This window comes from Hibiscus syriacus, unplaced genomic scaffold, assembly GCF_006381635.1.
Source record: "Hibiscus syriacus cultivar Baekdansim isolate YM2019G1 unplaced genomic scaffold, ASM638163v2 tig00001120_pilon, whole genome shotgun sequence".
In the NCBI taxonomy this organism is placed as follows: Eukaryota; Viridiplantae; Streptophyta; class Magnoliopsida; order Malvales; family Malvaceae; genus Hibiscus; species Hibiscus syriacus.
The window spans coordinates 456,548-470,214 of NW_024061845.1; the positions used below are offsets into that span (position 1 = coordinate 456,548).

General features: G+C 37.7%; 1 protein-coding gene and 1 pseudogene across 4 annotated transcripts; one reads left to right on the forward strand and one right to left on the reverse strand.

The window, feature by feature from the left end:
* Positions 1–77: 77 nt before the first annotated feature.
* Positions 78–5,180, reverse strand: LOC120121495 (annotated as a pseudogene).
* A 1,134-nt stretch (positions 5,181–6,314) lies between these two features.
* On the forward strand, positions 6,315–13,667 carry LOC120121503 (histidinol dehydrogenase, chloroplastic-like). 4 transcript variants are annotated; one of them, XM_039140857.1, is made up of 15 exons: positions 6,350–6,462; positions 6,567–6,754; positions 7,058–7,179; positions 7,271–7,323; positions 7,425–7,497; positions 7,596–7,697; positions 7,774–7,875; positions 7,982–8,053; positions 8,126–8,188; positions 8,285–8,326; positions 9,009–9,068; positions 9,187–9,297; positions 12,464–12,634; positions 12,896–12,986; positions 13,193–13,470. In XM_039140857.1, exons 2-15 carry the CDS (start codon positions 6,616–6,618, stop codon positions 13,468–13,470), a joined length of 1,479 nt encoding a protein of 492 aa, XP_038996788.1. In that variant the 5' UTR covers positions 6,350–6,462; positions 6,567–6,615. The 4 variants fall into 4 exon arrangements, with proteins under 4 accessions (XP_038996798.1, XP_038996788.1, XP_038996782.1 ...); XM_039140851.1 differs by having other exon boundaries at positions 6,351–6,464; positions 6,609–6,747; positions 7,051–7,179; XM_039140862.1 differs by having other exon boundaries at positions 6,352–6,462; positions 6,567–6,747; positions 7,051–7,179; positions 13,193–13,667.

The following is a 13,667-nucleotide window of genomic DNA, read 5'->3' on the forward strand; positions in this document are numbered from 1 at the left end:
CAGGCCAGTGTTTTACCTTCCGAGAAGTTCCTCAATCGATTTCTTCTAGACAGCATCATCGTAAGATTTCTAATGGTTCAGTAATTAGTTTACCAGTTTACCCGCGCGAGTTGAGGCTGCTCATAAGGGCCCGTTGGGGGACCTACAGTTCCCACAGCTGCTGCCATGGATTGAGACTGCTGTAGTAGGGTGTTAATGTTGGATGGAGGAGCCATTGTTTGTGGTGGCGATTGATAAAGTCCCGCAAAGGCACCATGACCAGCCTGTGAAGGAGAGAAAGGAAGGCGTTGGCTGTGAAGGGAAAGGTTGTATAATGAATTAACCTGCAAGTTGGATAAATCTTGCCCTTCTGCAGGCATCCAAAGAGCTGAACCTTCATTCTGCAAAAAACGTGTTGTCTTAAAATTAACCCCACTTATACAATGCATATAATCGTTCATGGTAAAACAAATTATATGGAAATAAGGTTGGAAAAGGATGGCAAAACCGACCAGTGGTCCAGTTGTGTATATATGATGTTCCTTTAATTGCAACGCTGCAATATTCTCCTTGCTGCTAGAGCTTCCGGAAGTCACAGATGGAACGGGTATATTGAAACCAATAGGAGGAGAAGCCAATCGACCATAACCGGATGGAATTGCAAGATGAGCAGGATTTCCTGCATTAGTTCCAGGCTTGATCTGTGGTAGAGGGAATTTGACCCCAGGTGGAGTTTCCAGGTGGCATGTATACGTTGCCGGTTAAAGGTTGCAGAGGAAGTCCAGTGGGGCTTAGAAATTGGTGCATAGGATGCATATAAAAAGGTGAAAGATAGTGGGGATAAGGGAAGTAATTAGGTGGAAATGGCTGCCGAAAAAGATGAACGGTTTGTGGTGCAGCAGCAACAGAGTTCTGAATAGGTGGAGTTGAACAGCCAGATGGAGCTGGAGAATTACCACTCTACAAATTTGACAACTCAAGTGTAAGAAGCATGTAATTATAACCGTATAAAGCATACTGTCATTTGATTTCACTATGAAAAAAAGGAAAAACAGACTATCATCTGAAGTTTGCAGGGACCTATGATAGCTGATTCTTTTTGTCATATTCCATGCTACTAAAGCACCATGGACTATAAGACTAAAGTAGAAACTGAACCAAATACGGAAATACAAAGGCCACTTATCAATAATTTTTTTTAACTATAACCAACCGAGGGGACACAAAGGGGTAACCAATTAAACCAAATACATATATGACTTACAATTAAGTAGCAAGAGCTTACAACGAGGTTTGTCAGACGAGAAACATCATGGGTCCTTGCATCAGGTCCATCAAACTGTGCAGGGTGAGTTGCTGATGCTGACATGAAACTAAGACCATAGCTTGGGACATTTGGAATGATGCTCTGATTACTCTCCGGGTGCAGATGCATTTCTTGATTGGACTGGTCAACATTCAAGTCGGCATCAGATGAAACAGTACAATCTGATTCAGGCGCTTTCACAAACTCAGGAGGAGCTGGTAATATACCTTGGCTGTGGAGAAATCATAAAGGCCCAATGAGATTTAAAGATAAAGAAACAAAATATATCTTGGAATACTGTTTAAAGATCCCAATATTATAGCATCTCGTGTGTGCGTGTGTATCAATAGCAAATCAGGTTTATTTATAACTACATATTTTATCCAAACATGATTCTCCTTGGTAATCCACCAGAGGATTGAACAGAAATATTTTCTTCCTGATTTAGAACAGTGGAATGACAAAAACAACAGGAACCACCAATGCCTCAATTAATTTTACCGATTAAAAAAATAAAAACAATTCTATAACCATCTTTGGCATAAGGAAAAAAATAACAATCCAACTTAGATAGAATCTAAGATGATTATTTTCCTTGGCTAACAGGCATCAAACCAATTTAGACAGAATCTAGTCTGGTTTTTCCTTGGCTAACAGACTTGACCTCTGGCGTCTGAATAACATTGCACCAGAAAAATATAAATTATGTTAACTAAGCCAATGGTGTAGTGGCAAATGACCTACGCTGCTTAAGTCCTCGTTGACATCAACTCGTAGGTTCAAACCTCAGACAAACTCTTCCCTCTACCGCTGATCCAGAAAATTATATATGCGAACATATATAAATTCAAACAAATGTAGAAACTAATATCCACCAACCTAGAAGCAGGCTCTCCAGCAGTATCATCAACACCCTGAGAGGTTTCAACAGGCCTTGCAGGTTAATATCCAAATTAGTGACACTAGTGTGTCTCAATACTTGTCCAAAACTAGCATCAAAGCTTCCAAAAGTTAACCCATTTTTTAATGCATCAGAAACTTGGAAGTGGGTTGGAAAAGTAACATGTTGACCATTGCAGACATTTGAATCCTCAGGCAATGTGAACCGGCTTTCCAGTGACAGTTGCAACCTCAGATATGACCACTGTGTCAAAACAAGAGCAAAGTCAAATAGACATTAAAACAAGAATACCAAAAAGCACAGCAAGACAATATTTATGTGCATATCTAGGTAAGGGATGCTTCAAAAGCAGGGAGATCAATAAAACAATAAATGAATAAATTAGCAACATATCGCATAGATTTTTTTATTTCTATTTGTTAAAATGAAAGAAAAAACAATTAAAAGAATGGAAGTTTGAATAAAGACAGGTACAAGACAAAAAAGTAGAGACCACTAGCAATACCAGGAAAATTGCAAAGGGCTGCACAAACTTTTCAAATGGGATATTGTCAGGGAAACATAAAAGCAAAGCCAGAAAAGTCGAATACTATTCCCACCCACTGTCAAAGAGAAAAGAGTAAATACAGAAGCCCCCATGGAAGTACATACAAAAGGCAACATTGCACAGTAAAAGGAGATAAACAGGAAAGACCAAAAAAATTAAAACAAAGACCACATTGACTACTATATCCCACAATATTTTAGAGTATCACGGAACAGAAAGAAGAGGTAATACCTTGCTCTACCGGCTTAGACTGCTTAGCCTGTTCAGCAATCTTTGATTTTCTGGGTTCCTCCTTTCCATTCATTGAGAATGGAACCTCGGTCACCATTTTCTCAGTCTTAGATACGTCAATATCACAAGGAGCAAGTTTGTTTACTTGAATATGGCTTGATTCAGTACCTTCCTGTTGGCTTCCAGCTTCACGCTTTATTGTATCCAGGGCACCAGCATGCTGTGAGACAGTTGATGCCATTCCAGGTTCATAAGCAGATGAACTGACAACCGACGGAGTTGAAGTGGAAGAAGTTGATAGGGCGTTCAAATTTGAAGCAGACTTCTCTTGACCTTTGATAACAGAGCTAAAGGACTGAGCAGGAATGGAGGCAGGAGGTTCTCTGACAACTGTTTGCGCTGAAATAGTAGTTGTTTTGTTTACAGGTAAGCCACCTTTAGTTTCACTAACAATACCATCAACTGATAATTGGAGTCCAAGTCCATGACTGGAGCTCCCGTTTGGTAAACTAGTAGTGCCATTGGGTATGGCAGTCGGAGTTCTTCAAAGGAGAAAGATTTTATATGAGATACAAAAGTACTATAGAATTAACAAATTAAAAGGTCATAAAAATCATGCTTAGATACAAAGAATGTCATTATGAATATTTACTTTGTCATGTGAGGTGGTGCATTCTTTTTCACTTTCTGAGATACTTTGGAAGGTATAGAACCTCTATCTGCAGAATGATTAACCCCATTCTCCCTTCTTGCAAATGAATTCCTTCCACCTCCAACATCTTAAGAGAACAAGGCTTGTCAAATTAACAACTTACAAATAAAAAATATATAGGTTAAATCGATAGATTGATGTATAAAACAGAAGTAAAAGGAATTAATACCTTTAACAGATGATGAATAATAGTTCCCTCGAGTGCTCTGGCCCCCTCGCCCTTGTGTACCAGCTGTCTGCATGAAGAAGAATTCAGTCATAATTCACAATCTAGCAAGCCAAATAAAGCAAATTTAAACCACCATCCCAAAAAAAACATCGAGTAGACTAATTCTAGCATGTCATACTAGGACAGATTGCAGCTCAGCATTTTTAATTTCACATTTGCCACTGGATAGTTGTTAACAAGGAAACAATTTTTTCTAACCGTGGGTGGAAAGAATAGAGGAAATGACGAGAAGTTGTATTTCACCCGATGAAAGGAAAATAACACTTGCCTCCTTTTTCTTGTCGCGCTTCCTTTTCGCATCATGAAACGTATCTGCCAACCAAGCAATGGAACAGTTATACTTTCGAAAAGTAAAATGTAAGATACATTAAGCAAATGCGCTAAATGAATAAGAATATCAAAAAATGATAAGAAAAGGACAAGAGAATCTAATCGCAGTATGTCAAATCAGAACGCAGAGAGCTACCTTCGATAGAACCAATAAGAAAAGGAATTGAAATTTTGAAATTTAGAGTATTGATTTGTTAGTATGAAAAAGATTATTATGATGGTAAAATTATAAAATTAATGTTAAAACCTAAAAAATATTGAATAAAAAGGCAGACTGCTATAGCTGATAATAAATCAAAACAGAAGGAACGGGTTATAAAAAGGAACGAATTTCCCAGTAAACAAAGGACGTCCTTCCTCAAAGAAACAGAATCAATAAATCACTTTCCATTTACAAAAACAAGCCAATCCCAAATCTCGAAATCACAACTTTCTTCACTGTTCCAACACAAAACACGAAATCAACAACTCAAACAATGCGCAATCCATTTTCCCATTAGCAAAAACATACGAGAGCATGAAAACACCACCTCCCGAAAAGCACAACTTTCTCGCGCTTTTTAACACAAAAATCCATACATTAACAAACAGATCATTAACCCAGCAAACACAGAGAAACCGAGAAATCCCGAAAGGGCATCAAAAGCACTGACAGAACAGATAAAGAAGTCCAAAAGAAACATTCGAATCTTGATTTATTTTACCCATATAAAGAAGCTTTTGGGCAGTTTCATTGGGATCCATTGAGCACTCTTCGAGGATTGCATAGATTTCTTCATGGCTGTGTTGTTTCCCTGTGATTTCCCTTATGTTTTGGATCGTTTTCCTTGCATTGTCGGGGATCGAAACCCTTGACCCTTCAGCGTCACCTCCACCGGTCCGGCCGCCACCTTTGCTGCTCATGGTAGCAAAGAAAGAAAAAGAGAAAGAGAAGACAAAAGGCAAGGAAGAAGCAAAGAAACAATGAGGGAATTGAACGTCTTATGTATTTATATTATTTATAATAACTAGGTCATTCATTCATACAATAATCAAATTATTATGTATTTTTTTCCTCAATTAATGATGGATGTCTTTTGGTGTAAATATGTTAAACATCCATTTAGGCGCTCCATTTTTTTTTTACAAATTTTCAATAAATAATCTAATAATATATATTTAAAGTACTTTTTGAAATATAAATAATTTCATTTTTAAGTATATATTATCATTGTATTCAATGTTGATCAATCAAATATAAAATCTAAATATATTACAATAATTATAATTAAGAAAATTTACTATATTCTTTAATGAATATAAATATACAAAGTTTATATGAAATGATTTATTATTAATATATTAAAATTCTTATAAATATATATATATATGCAACACATTCTGAAACTTTTGAAGCAAAAATGAGTAGTGAAATTTCAACGTGTTCATCGAAACGGAAATAAAGCGATGGATTGTATGACGAAATTGGCGGATAGAAGTCATTACGATTGTGTGTAGTTCACAAAGCCACCGGTGGAGGTGTGTCCCCTGCTGCACCAGGATATGCTGACCGACACTGCTGTCTGAGTAGTTGTAGGTTACAATTTATTATCGCTCTTTACCAATATATATATATTATATAAAATTACACACATTATCACGATAAATATCTAATCTTTCTCTAGAGTCAATAATTACCGCGTTAAGTTTTTAACGACGAGTATCAAAATGAAACATAAACTAAATGTTAAAAATGATTTGAAAAAAATAAAGTTTGGGTACCAAAACGAATAAAAATAATAGTTTAGATATTAAACATATAGTTTACTCTTTATTTTTTTATGATAATGTGACATTAACTTACGGTGATACATCAATAATTACTATTAAATTTTTAACGACAATATCAAAATAAAACTTAAACTAAATATTAAGTATGATTTTAGGAAACAATAAAGTTTAGTACCAAAACAGAACAAAGGTAATAGTTTAGCTGCTAAAATTGTAGTTTACCCTAAATCTTAATAAACTTATTCTAAAAAAACCTAATTATATGTGTTAGTAATGTTAAAAACAAGGTCTTACTAAAACACACATAGATAGAGGGAGCGAACGAAGAAATCATCAAGCAGTGGATTTTTTTTACATTTTAAGATTTTACGGGTAGCGGTATTCTGTCTGCTACTGCGCCAAAAATCCTCTTTTGGTCTCAAAATTTTCTTCCTTTGCCAATTCTATTAATTCCCAGGTAAGATTCTTCCATCCTTTCAATTATACCCAAAGCTATATTTCTTGTTTAATGACTTTCATTCAACTCATTTCAGCATTTCTTTCAATCTTATGTATGTGTAGTTTTAAACGGAAAGGAACTTTTTTTTATTTGAGTTGAAGGTGGTTGGTTATGGATTCTCAGCTTCTACGATTTAACCCACCCACCAATCTTTCTTTTAAACCATTGCGCTCTCCCCGTTTTCCTTCCTTCGCCGCCCCTAATTTCATCCGTTTTTCATCATTTTCTTTTCCTTCGGCTACAGTCACAGGTACTTCCCTTTTTCGTAATTTCCTAATTTTTATATGAGAATGATCGCTGTTTGTATTTCGTTTCCTTTATCGAGTATACATCCTTACTTGATTTTCCAATGCTCTGGTTAGTTTATTGCATACGAGCATTTGCCTCATTAGTTTGTAATGTATGACTCGAGAGCTGTGTTTGAATCTCATTTACCATAAAATAGTTTTTGCTTTGTGCTTTATAAAAAAGAGACTACTTGTTGACTAGCGCATGGACCCAGTTTAGGAAACTTTGAGAAACATGCATCTTTTTCTATCTCTCTCCATTACAGGATTGGCTTGTAAGAGAATAAGGTGTGCAATGAAGTCTTATAAGTTATCAGAACTTAGTCATGCTGAGGTAGAAAGCTTGAAGGGTCGTCCTCGGATAGATTTTTCTTCCATATTTGGTGTGGTGGGTCTGTCTCATCTTTTGTTCTTTTCTGATACGCATCTCTGTTCGGTCCCTGCTGGCTTTAAATGTTCATATATGGTATGCTTCTCAGATCCAACCAATAGTTGATGATGTCCGCAGTAGAGGCGATGCTGCAGTTAAAGTGTCGGTGCTGCTTACAATTTTTTACGTACTTTTATTTTTTGTGACCATTTCTAGAAATGTTGTTAAACTTGTGGTTGTTTGTAAATATATCTATTGTGCAGTTATACTGAAAAGTTTGATAAAGTTAAACTACAGAAAATTGTGGAGAATGTCTCAGAGCTTCCTTATCCTGAGGTAATTTTTTTAAAACGAAAATACTCTTTAATGCATTAGTTTGCTTGTTGAGTTTATTTTATCTCCATTGCTTTTCTTGTGATGTTGCCATGTCTCAGCTTGATCCAACTATTAAAGAGGCGTTTGATGTGGCATATGACAATATATATGCATTTCATCTTGCTCAAAAGTCAGTGGAGCAAAGTGTTGAGAATATGAAAGTAAGTTAATACTACTGCTTTGTTATTGCATAATCCATATACTGTCAACATAATAAACATCTTAGTACTCTAATAGGGTGTTAGATGCAAAAGGGTTGCTAGGAGTATTGGTTCCGTTGGTCTTTATGTACCAGGGGGAACTGCTGTCTTGCCGTCAACTGCTCTAATGCTTGCTGTTGTAAGTTCATCAAATTGACTACAGTAATTATGTCTCTTGTTTCTTTTCCATTTGGTGGCATATCTAGATTAGATTTATATGACCTTTGGCTTATTCCTTGCTCCAGCCTGCACAGATTGCTGGATGTAAAACTGTTGTTCTTGCAACTCCCCCAGGCCAAGATGGCAGCATATGCAAGGTTATTTTTCCTTTTTGCTTTTGTTGAAATAACAAATAATGTAAGTGAAAGCTGATCAGTATTTTGTTATAGGAAGTGCTGTATTGTGCAAAGAAGGCTGGTGTGACTCACATTCTTAAAGCTGGTGGAGCTCAGGTCTGAGAACATTGAAGATATGCTCACATGCTGCATTTGAACTTCCTTTTTATCATCATCATATTAATTTGTTTTTATTTAAACTGAATTTTACAGGCCATTTCGGCCATGGCCTGGGGCACAGAATCTTGCCCAAAGGTAATGGTTCTTCAACAACCCTTTATCAGTTTTTGAGTTTTAGTGCTGATAGATATTTATGGAAATTTTGAAGACATATGAGTTATGATTTTTCTTGTGTTTGCTATCAGCAATTTAATCAGAATCTGATCTTCTTTTCTTTTGAACTTAACTGATTAATCAAAGTCTTTCATAAATTCTGACATCTGTAACCTGAATTTTATACATCGAGTTTTTCCTTGACTTATTTGCATCTTACATATTGATGTTATGCCATGTGGCTGAGAAATTGCACTATAAGCCTTCAGTTGTTTGCACCAAGTGTAATTTAATTGGTCCGCCATGGTCAATTTCCTTTTCACAACTTCTTTAGGTGCTTGTGTCATGTGGGTGGTGAAGAGCTTGTTGTTGTAAATAAGATAGGTAGGATTGACCAAATATTGATTTTAAATGATGTTGAATCATACCGTTTGAAAACTGTAATGATCAGAAAGCCATGCAATAACTTGTATATGATCAATAAGCTATGCAACATGTTTATGGTTCACTTTGCTACCATTTGAGCACGTTCTAGATATGATTAGCTGTTGAAGGCATGAAAATTTGACAAGATAACATATATTTTGGGTAGAAGAATTATTTATCATGACTGGACTTTTTCAGCTTTTGTATTGGTGCTCTAATGATTTTACCTTTATGGCAGGTTGAGAAAATTTTGGGACCTGGAAATCAGTATGTAACAGCTGCCAAAATGATACTCCAAGTAAGCTCAATTTGCTTGCTTGTAGAACTTGTACATTGCTTCGATTCAATCAAAGAAAGTTGTGGAGACATTTTCCTCTACTTATTTGATTCTACCTTGTGTTCGTATTTCCTCACAGAATAGTGAGGCTATGATTTCAATTGACATGCCAGCTGGCCCTTCAGAAGTTCTGGTTATTGCTGACAGACATGCCAGCCCTGTACATATAGCTGCAGATTTGCTATCCCAGGTTTTCACTTGTTTCTTTCCTTCTAGTTTGGTACTTTTTTTACTTTAAAATCTAATCTAGAAGTTGTCAAATTAACAATCCCAAGTACTAGATAAGAAAAACACTTCCATTGTCAAAGCATCGTAATGTATTTTTAACAGTTTTTGTTGGGATTTTGCCTGGGCTATATTTTCAGTGACCTTCCAATTTACATGCGACTTTTTTTTAATAATCCAATTCCCCCTTGTTTTTTTTTTTTGATAGAAGTTGGAGGTCTCATTAAAAACTCCCTTTGTATTCTTCCACATACTTAGAAGTATGCTGAAGAACATTGGAAGGAAGAAAAGTGTGCCTCATATTTTATTAAAAAGAATACCAATTACATGTGGTAGCACCAAACCCTCATAAGGGAATATACGCCATTACAAAAACCATATCACCTAATAATCTTCCATCTTCAAACAAAAATGCCCTAAGACAATAACTCTATTTCTAAGATAAACCTCAAGATGAAAGATAACATAGCAAATAAAAAACCAACAATTACAACCACAAACTAAAAAACGCCTCTGAAAACATCTGTCGGACAATCACAGCCCAACTGGAGGAACAAGTTCTAAAGAAACATCGCAATCTTCAGGGACCCAAGAGTCAGGTTTGAAGGAAGGATCAACTTCATGCACCAAGATTTTGAATAAATTAGCACCGACCTTCAACTCCAACAACTCATCAATTTTCCCTTGAACCTTAGTGAGTATTTAGATTTTAGCTCTATCAAAAGACGTAGGAAACTCACAACTGCTATCAATTGCAATTAACTTGCCCCACTTAGTTGCAATGTTTTTGAAGGTATCCCAATTCCAAGCGTGAAAAGGAATACCTTCGCAAACTACTCACACACGACGACACTCCACCACTAGGCTCTCTGACCAAGTTTCCACTCTGGAAAACCATTCTGCTAGAGTCTCTAACTTATCATCCTTCACGCTTCTCATCGAATCATAGTCATCAAAAACCATAAGAACTACATTTCCAGCAGCTCTCATTAGTGTGAAACCAACTAATCCTTTGGCTTGTATCTGGTTAGCAAGATTACCAATTTTGATAAAGTTCTTGCACCACCCCACAAGACAGTTACTCAACACTTGAAGTTTATCTTCGTCCACAACACCCTCAACTTCACAGTGTTTAATCCTCGATATATCTTCCAACCCAGACTTTGAACAATTATCGAGGACTTTCGCCAGTAAGACTATCGGGGTTTATATTTAACCAAAGAGACTCTAATTTTGCTGCCATAAATAAGATTACCATTCATCAAAGAAATCGCTTTCCTTCCTTCTTCAATTGTAGCATAGCGAATAAACCCAAAGCGAACCCCATACGAGTTTCTTTTTTCGGGAATGAAGGCATCAATAACTTGTCCGTGTGTGCCAAAAATATATCCTAGTCTCTTCCAATGGATCTTCTCCGGTAGGTTCTCAATGAATAACGTGACGCATCCACTTCTATACCCATTAGTACCATTTGTATGAGCTTCCTTCCACCGGTTTTGAAAACCATTGTTTCTCCTTCTCACTACAGAAGATTTTTCATTGGCAAACTCCTTTGTTAACTCCCTGGTTCCATGGTGAACTACATCAGCAGCAGAAAGAACGGGAGTTGCCTCCACTGACGAAATCCTCTCAATCCTATAATTCCCACCTTGCGAAGGAGACAAACCACTATCATCAATCCTAACAGCAGGTGGTTGATAGTCTAATGTTCCTTTAACAGAACATTTTTTCAGAGATTTGGTTGTGAGAGGACGATCACCCGACCTCACTGAAATTGCTCTTAAACTTTGCTGATTTTGGGGCGCAGAAGAGTGCCTGTAGGAAGTACCGTCGGCCTCAACTGTCCAACCTGCCTCACGGGCCAAGGCGACCAGTACATCGTTCATATTAGAACGCTCTGAAAGATGGAAATTACCGTATTGCCTCAAACCGGCCAGCAAACGTCTGGTGAAGGCTCGTCTGTTTCGTTTCCGCAGCTTAGTCCTCTCCTTTTCATTCTCCCTCTCACGTTTTTCCCTGCCAGCGTAGGAAGAAGTTGTTGCTTCGTCGGGTCCAGAGGGAGTACGAGTGGGGTTCACAGCGACTGCAGCAGACCTTGAAGGAGGAACAGAACAGTGACCTGCAGAGGATGCATCCACACCGTCTGTTGCAGCATACCTTCGAGCATCCACCGCATCTGTAGCAGCAGACCTTCGAGGTCGCATTGGCTGAGACGGGGGTTGGGATTCCATGGAGAGGTCTGGAAATAAACAGAAAGGAGGAAATGGAATATATTTTCTGCCGAACCCGTTCACTGGAAATAAATGGAGAATAGAAGCGATTCTCGACACTTGGAAGGTGGTTCTGGACGCGTTAAGACGCTGAGTCCGGTGGTGCAGCGATGTTGAGCACAGACGACGGGAAGCGGCTAAAATCAACAGAGGGCTTCGTCAAGATCTGGGACGATAGAATGATTCTATCACGAATCTAAAGCCAGATTTGAAATCACCGTGGTCCGGCGATCCTCCCAGTAAAAAACGGCGTCAAAACGGTGGTCGGAATGCGGCGGCGAACGGCTGACGGCAACGGCGGGTGTCGGACGATGGCGGCGGACAACGGGTGAATGTCGGAGGAGAGAAAAGTTTTCAACCACATCTGGGCTCGTGGAAATTCAAAATTTGAAATCGCCTAGAGAGAAGCAGGAGCTTCTCTCACTAACACGTTAAACAATTCCCCCTTGTTTTCAATTTTCCCAAGTTTTAGTTTTCATTTTAAAATGGAGAATTATTTGTGAAATCCAAAACTTACAAAGTGGACTATTCAATCCCACTTGTGACAACCATGTTAGATGGTTCTTTTGTTCCATTGTTATTAGAAAATACTATGTACTGATTGAAGAATAAAGAAAAGTGTTGACAATCAATTTGCCGCTTTTGTTGCCCCAAGGGATGTCACTGGTTAAACTTGGGATTTTCAGTTTACAAACATAAAATTTGAACCTTAGGAGGAGAGGGTAGGATTTTCGTGAATGGATAATGGTTGTCTCCCTTTCTACAGCCCAAGATCCAGCGTGCCTTGATCTGTACAGAACATAAAAAATCCCGCTTCTATTGGATGCGTTGTATTTACTGATAAAAGCTTGCTATTTTCAGGCTGAACATGGCCCTGATAGCCAGGTTGTTCTTGTAATTGCTGGAGAGGGTGTGGATTTTAAAGCTATTGATGAGGAAATTAGTAAACAGTGCCAAAGCCTTCCAAGGGGAGATTTTGCTTCAAAAGCACTAGGCCATAGTTTCACTGTTTTTGCTCGTGATATGGTTGAGGTTAGTTTCCATTTTCCTGATTTTCAGTTCATCTGTTTTGATCCCAACTTGCATTCAATAACTTTAGGTAGTGAAAACTTACAAAGGTTTAAGCACAATGTTTTTTTTTGTACTTATCTAATGGTTAGCCCTGCTCTGTGTAAAAGCGAGAAGTTCCAACTGTTTCTTATTTTGGGTTTATTTATGTTTCTGATTAATTCAAGCATATAAAATATCTTGCACTCTGTTTTATGGAATTTCTCATGATCATTTTCTTTTTAGGCTATCACCTTCTCAAATTTATATGCGCCAGAGCACCTGATCATGAATGTGAGGGATGCAGAAAAATGGGAGGGTTTTGTTGAGAATGCTGGTAATTTTTTGACATTTGTTTATATGATTTTATTATGGGCTTTTATTCTTGTGAAATTGGTTTGGGACCCAAGTAGAGAACATGCATATTTTGTGTAGTTAGTCTTACAAGCAACATAACCTGCATAACAAGCTCATTGCTGACAAAACTATATCTGCTGAGCATGATGGTGATTTCAGTTAAGCTCTTTGTCATTGCTCCTGCAGGTTCTGTGTTCCTAGGGCAGTGGACGCCCGAGAGTGTAGGAGACTATGCAAGCGGGACCAACCATGTTCTTCCCACGTATGGCTATGCAAGGATGTATGGTGGGGTGTCTCTCGACTCTTTCCTGAAGTACATGACTGTTCAATCTTTGACAGAGGAAGGCCTAAGAAACCTTGGTCCATATGTGGCCACCATGGCTGAAGTTGAGGGGCTCGATGCTCACAAACGAGCCGTGACTCTGAGACTTAAAGATATTGAAGCCAAGAAAAGTGTGAGATGATGTGTGTAAATCAGATTTGATGCTTTTTACCGTTTCCCGAGTGTGCAAAAAATAGCCTCTTAATTATTGTACTGTAAACATATAATCCCCTTCCAGTGCTATGCATGCAGGTGGTGTAGAAACTTGGATTTAGTTTAATTTTCCATTTCATTGGATAATACCAAATAATCTCATGAATGGACACTGTTCCTTCTGAA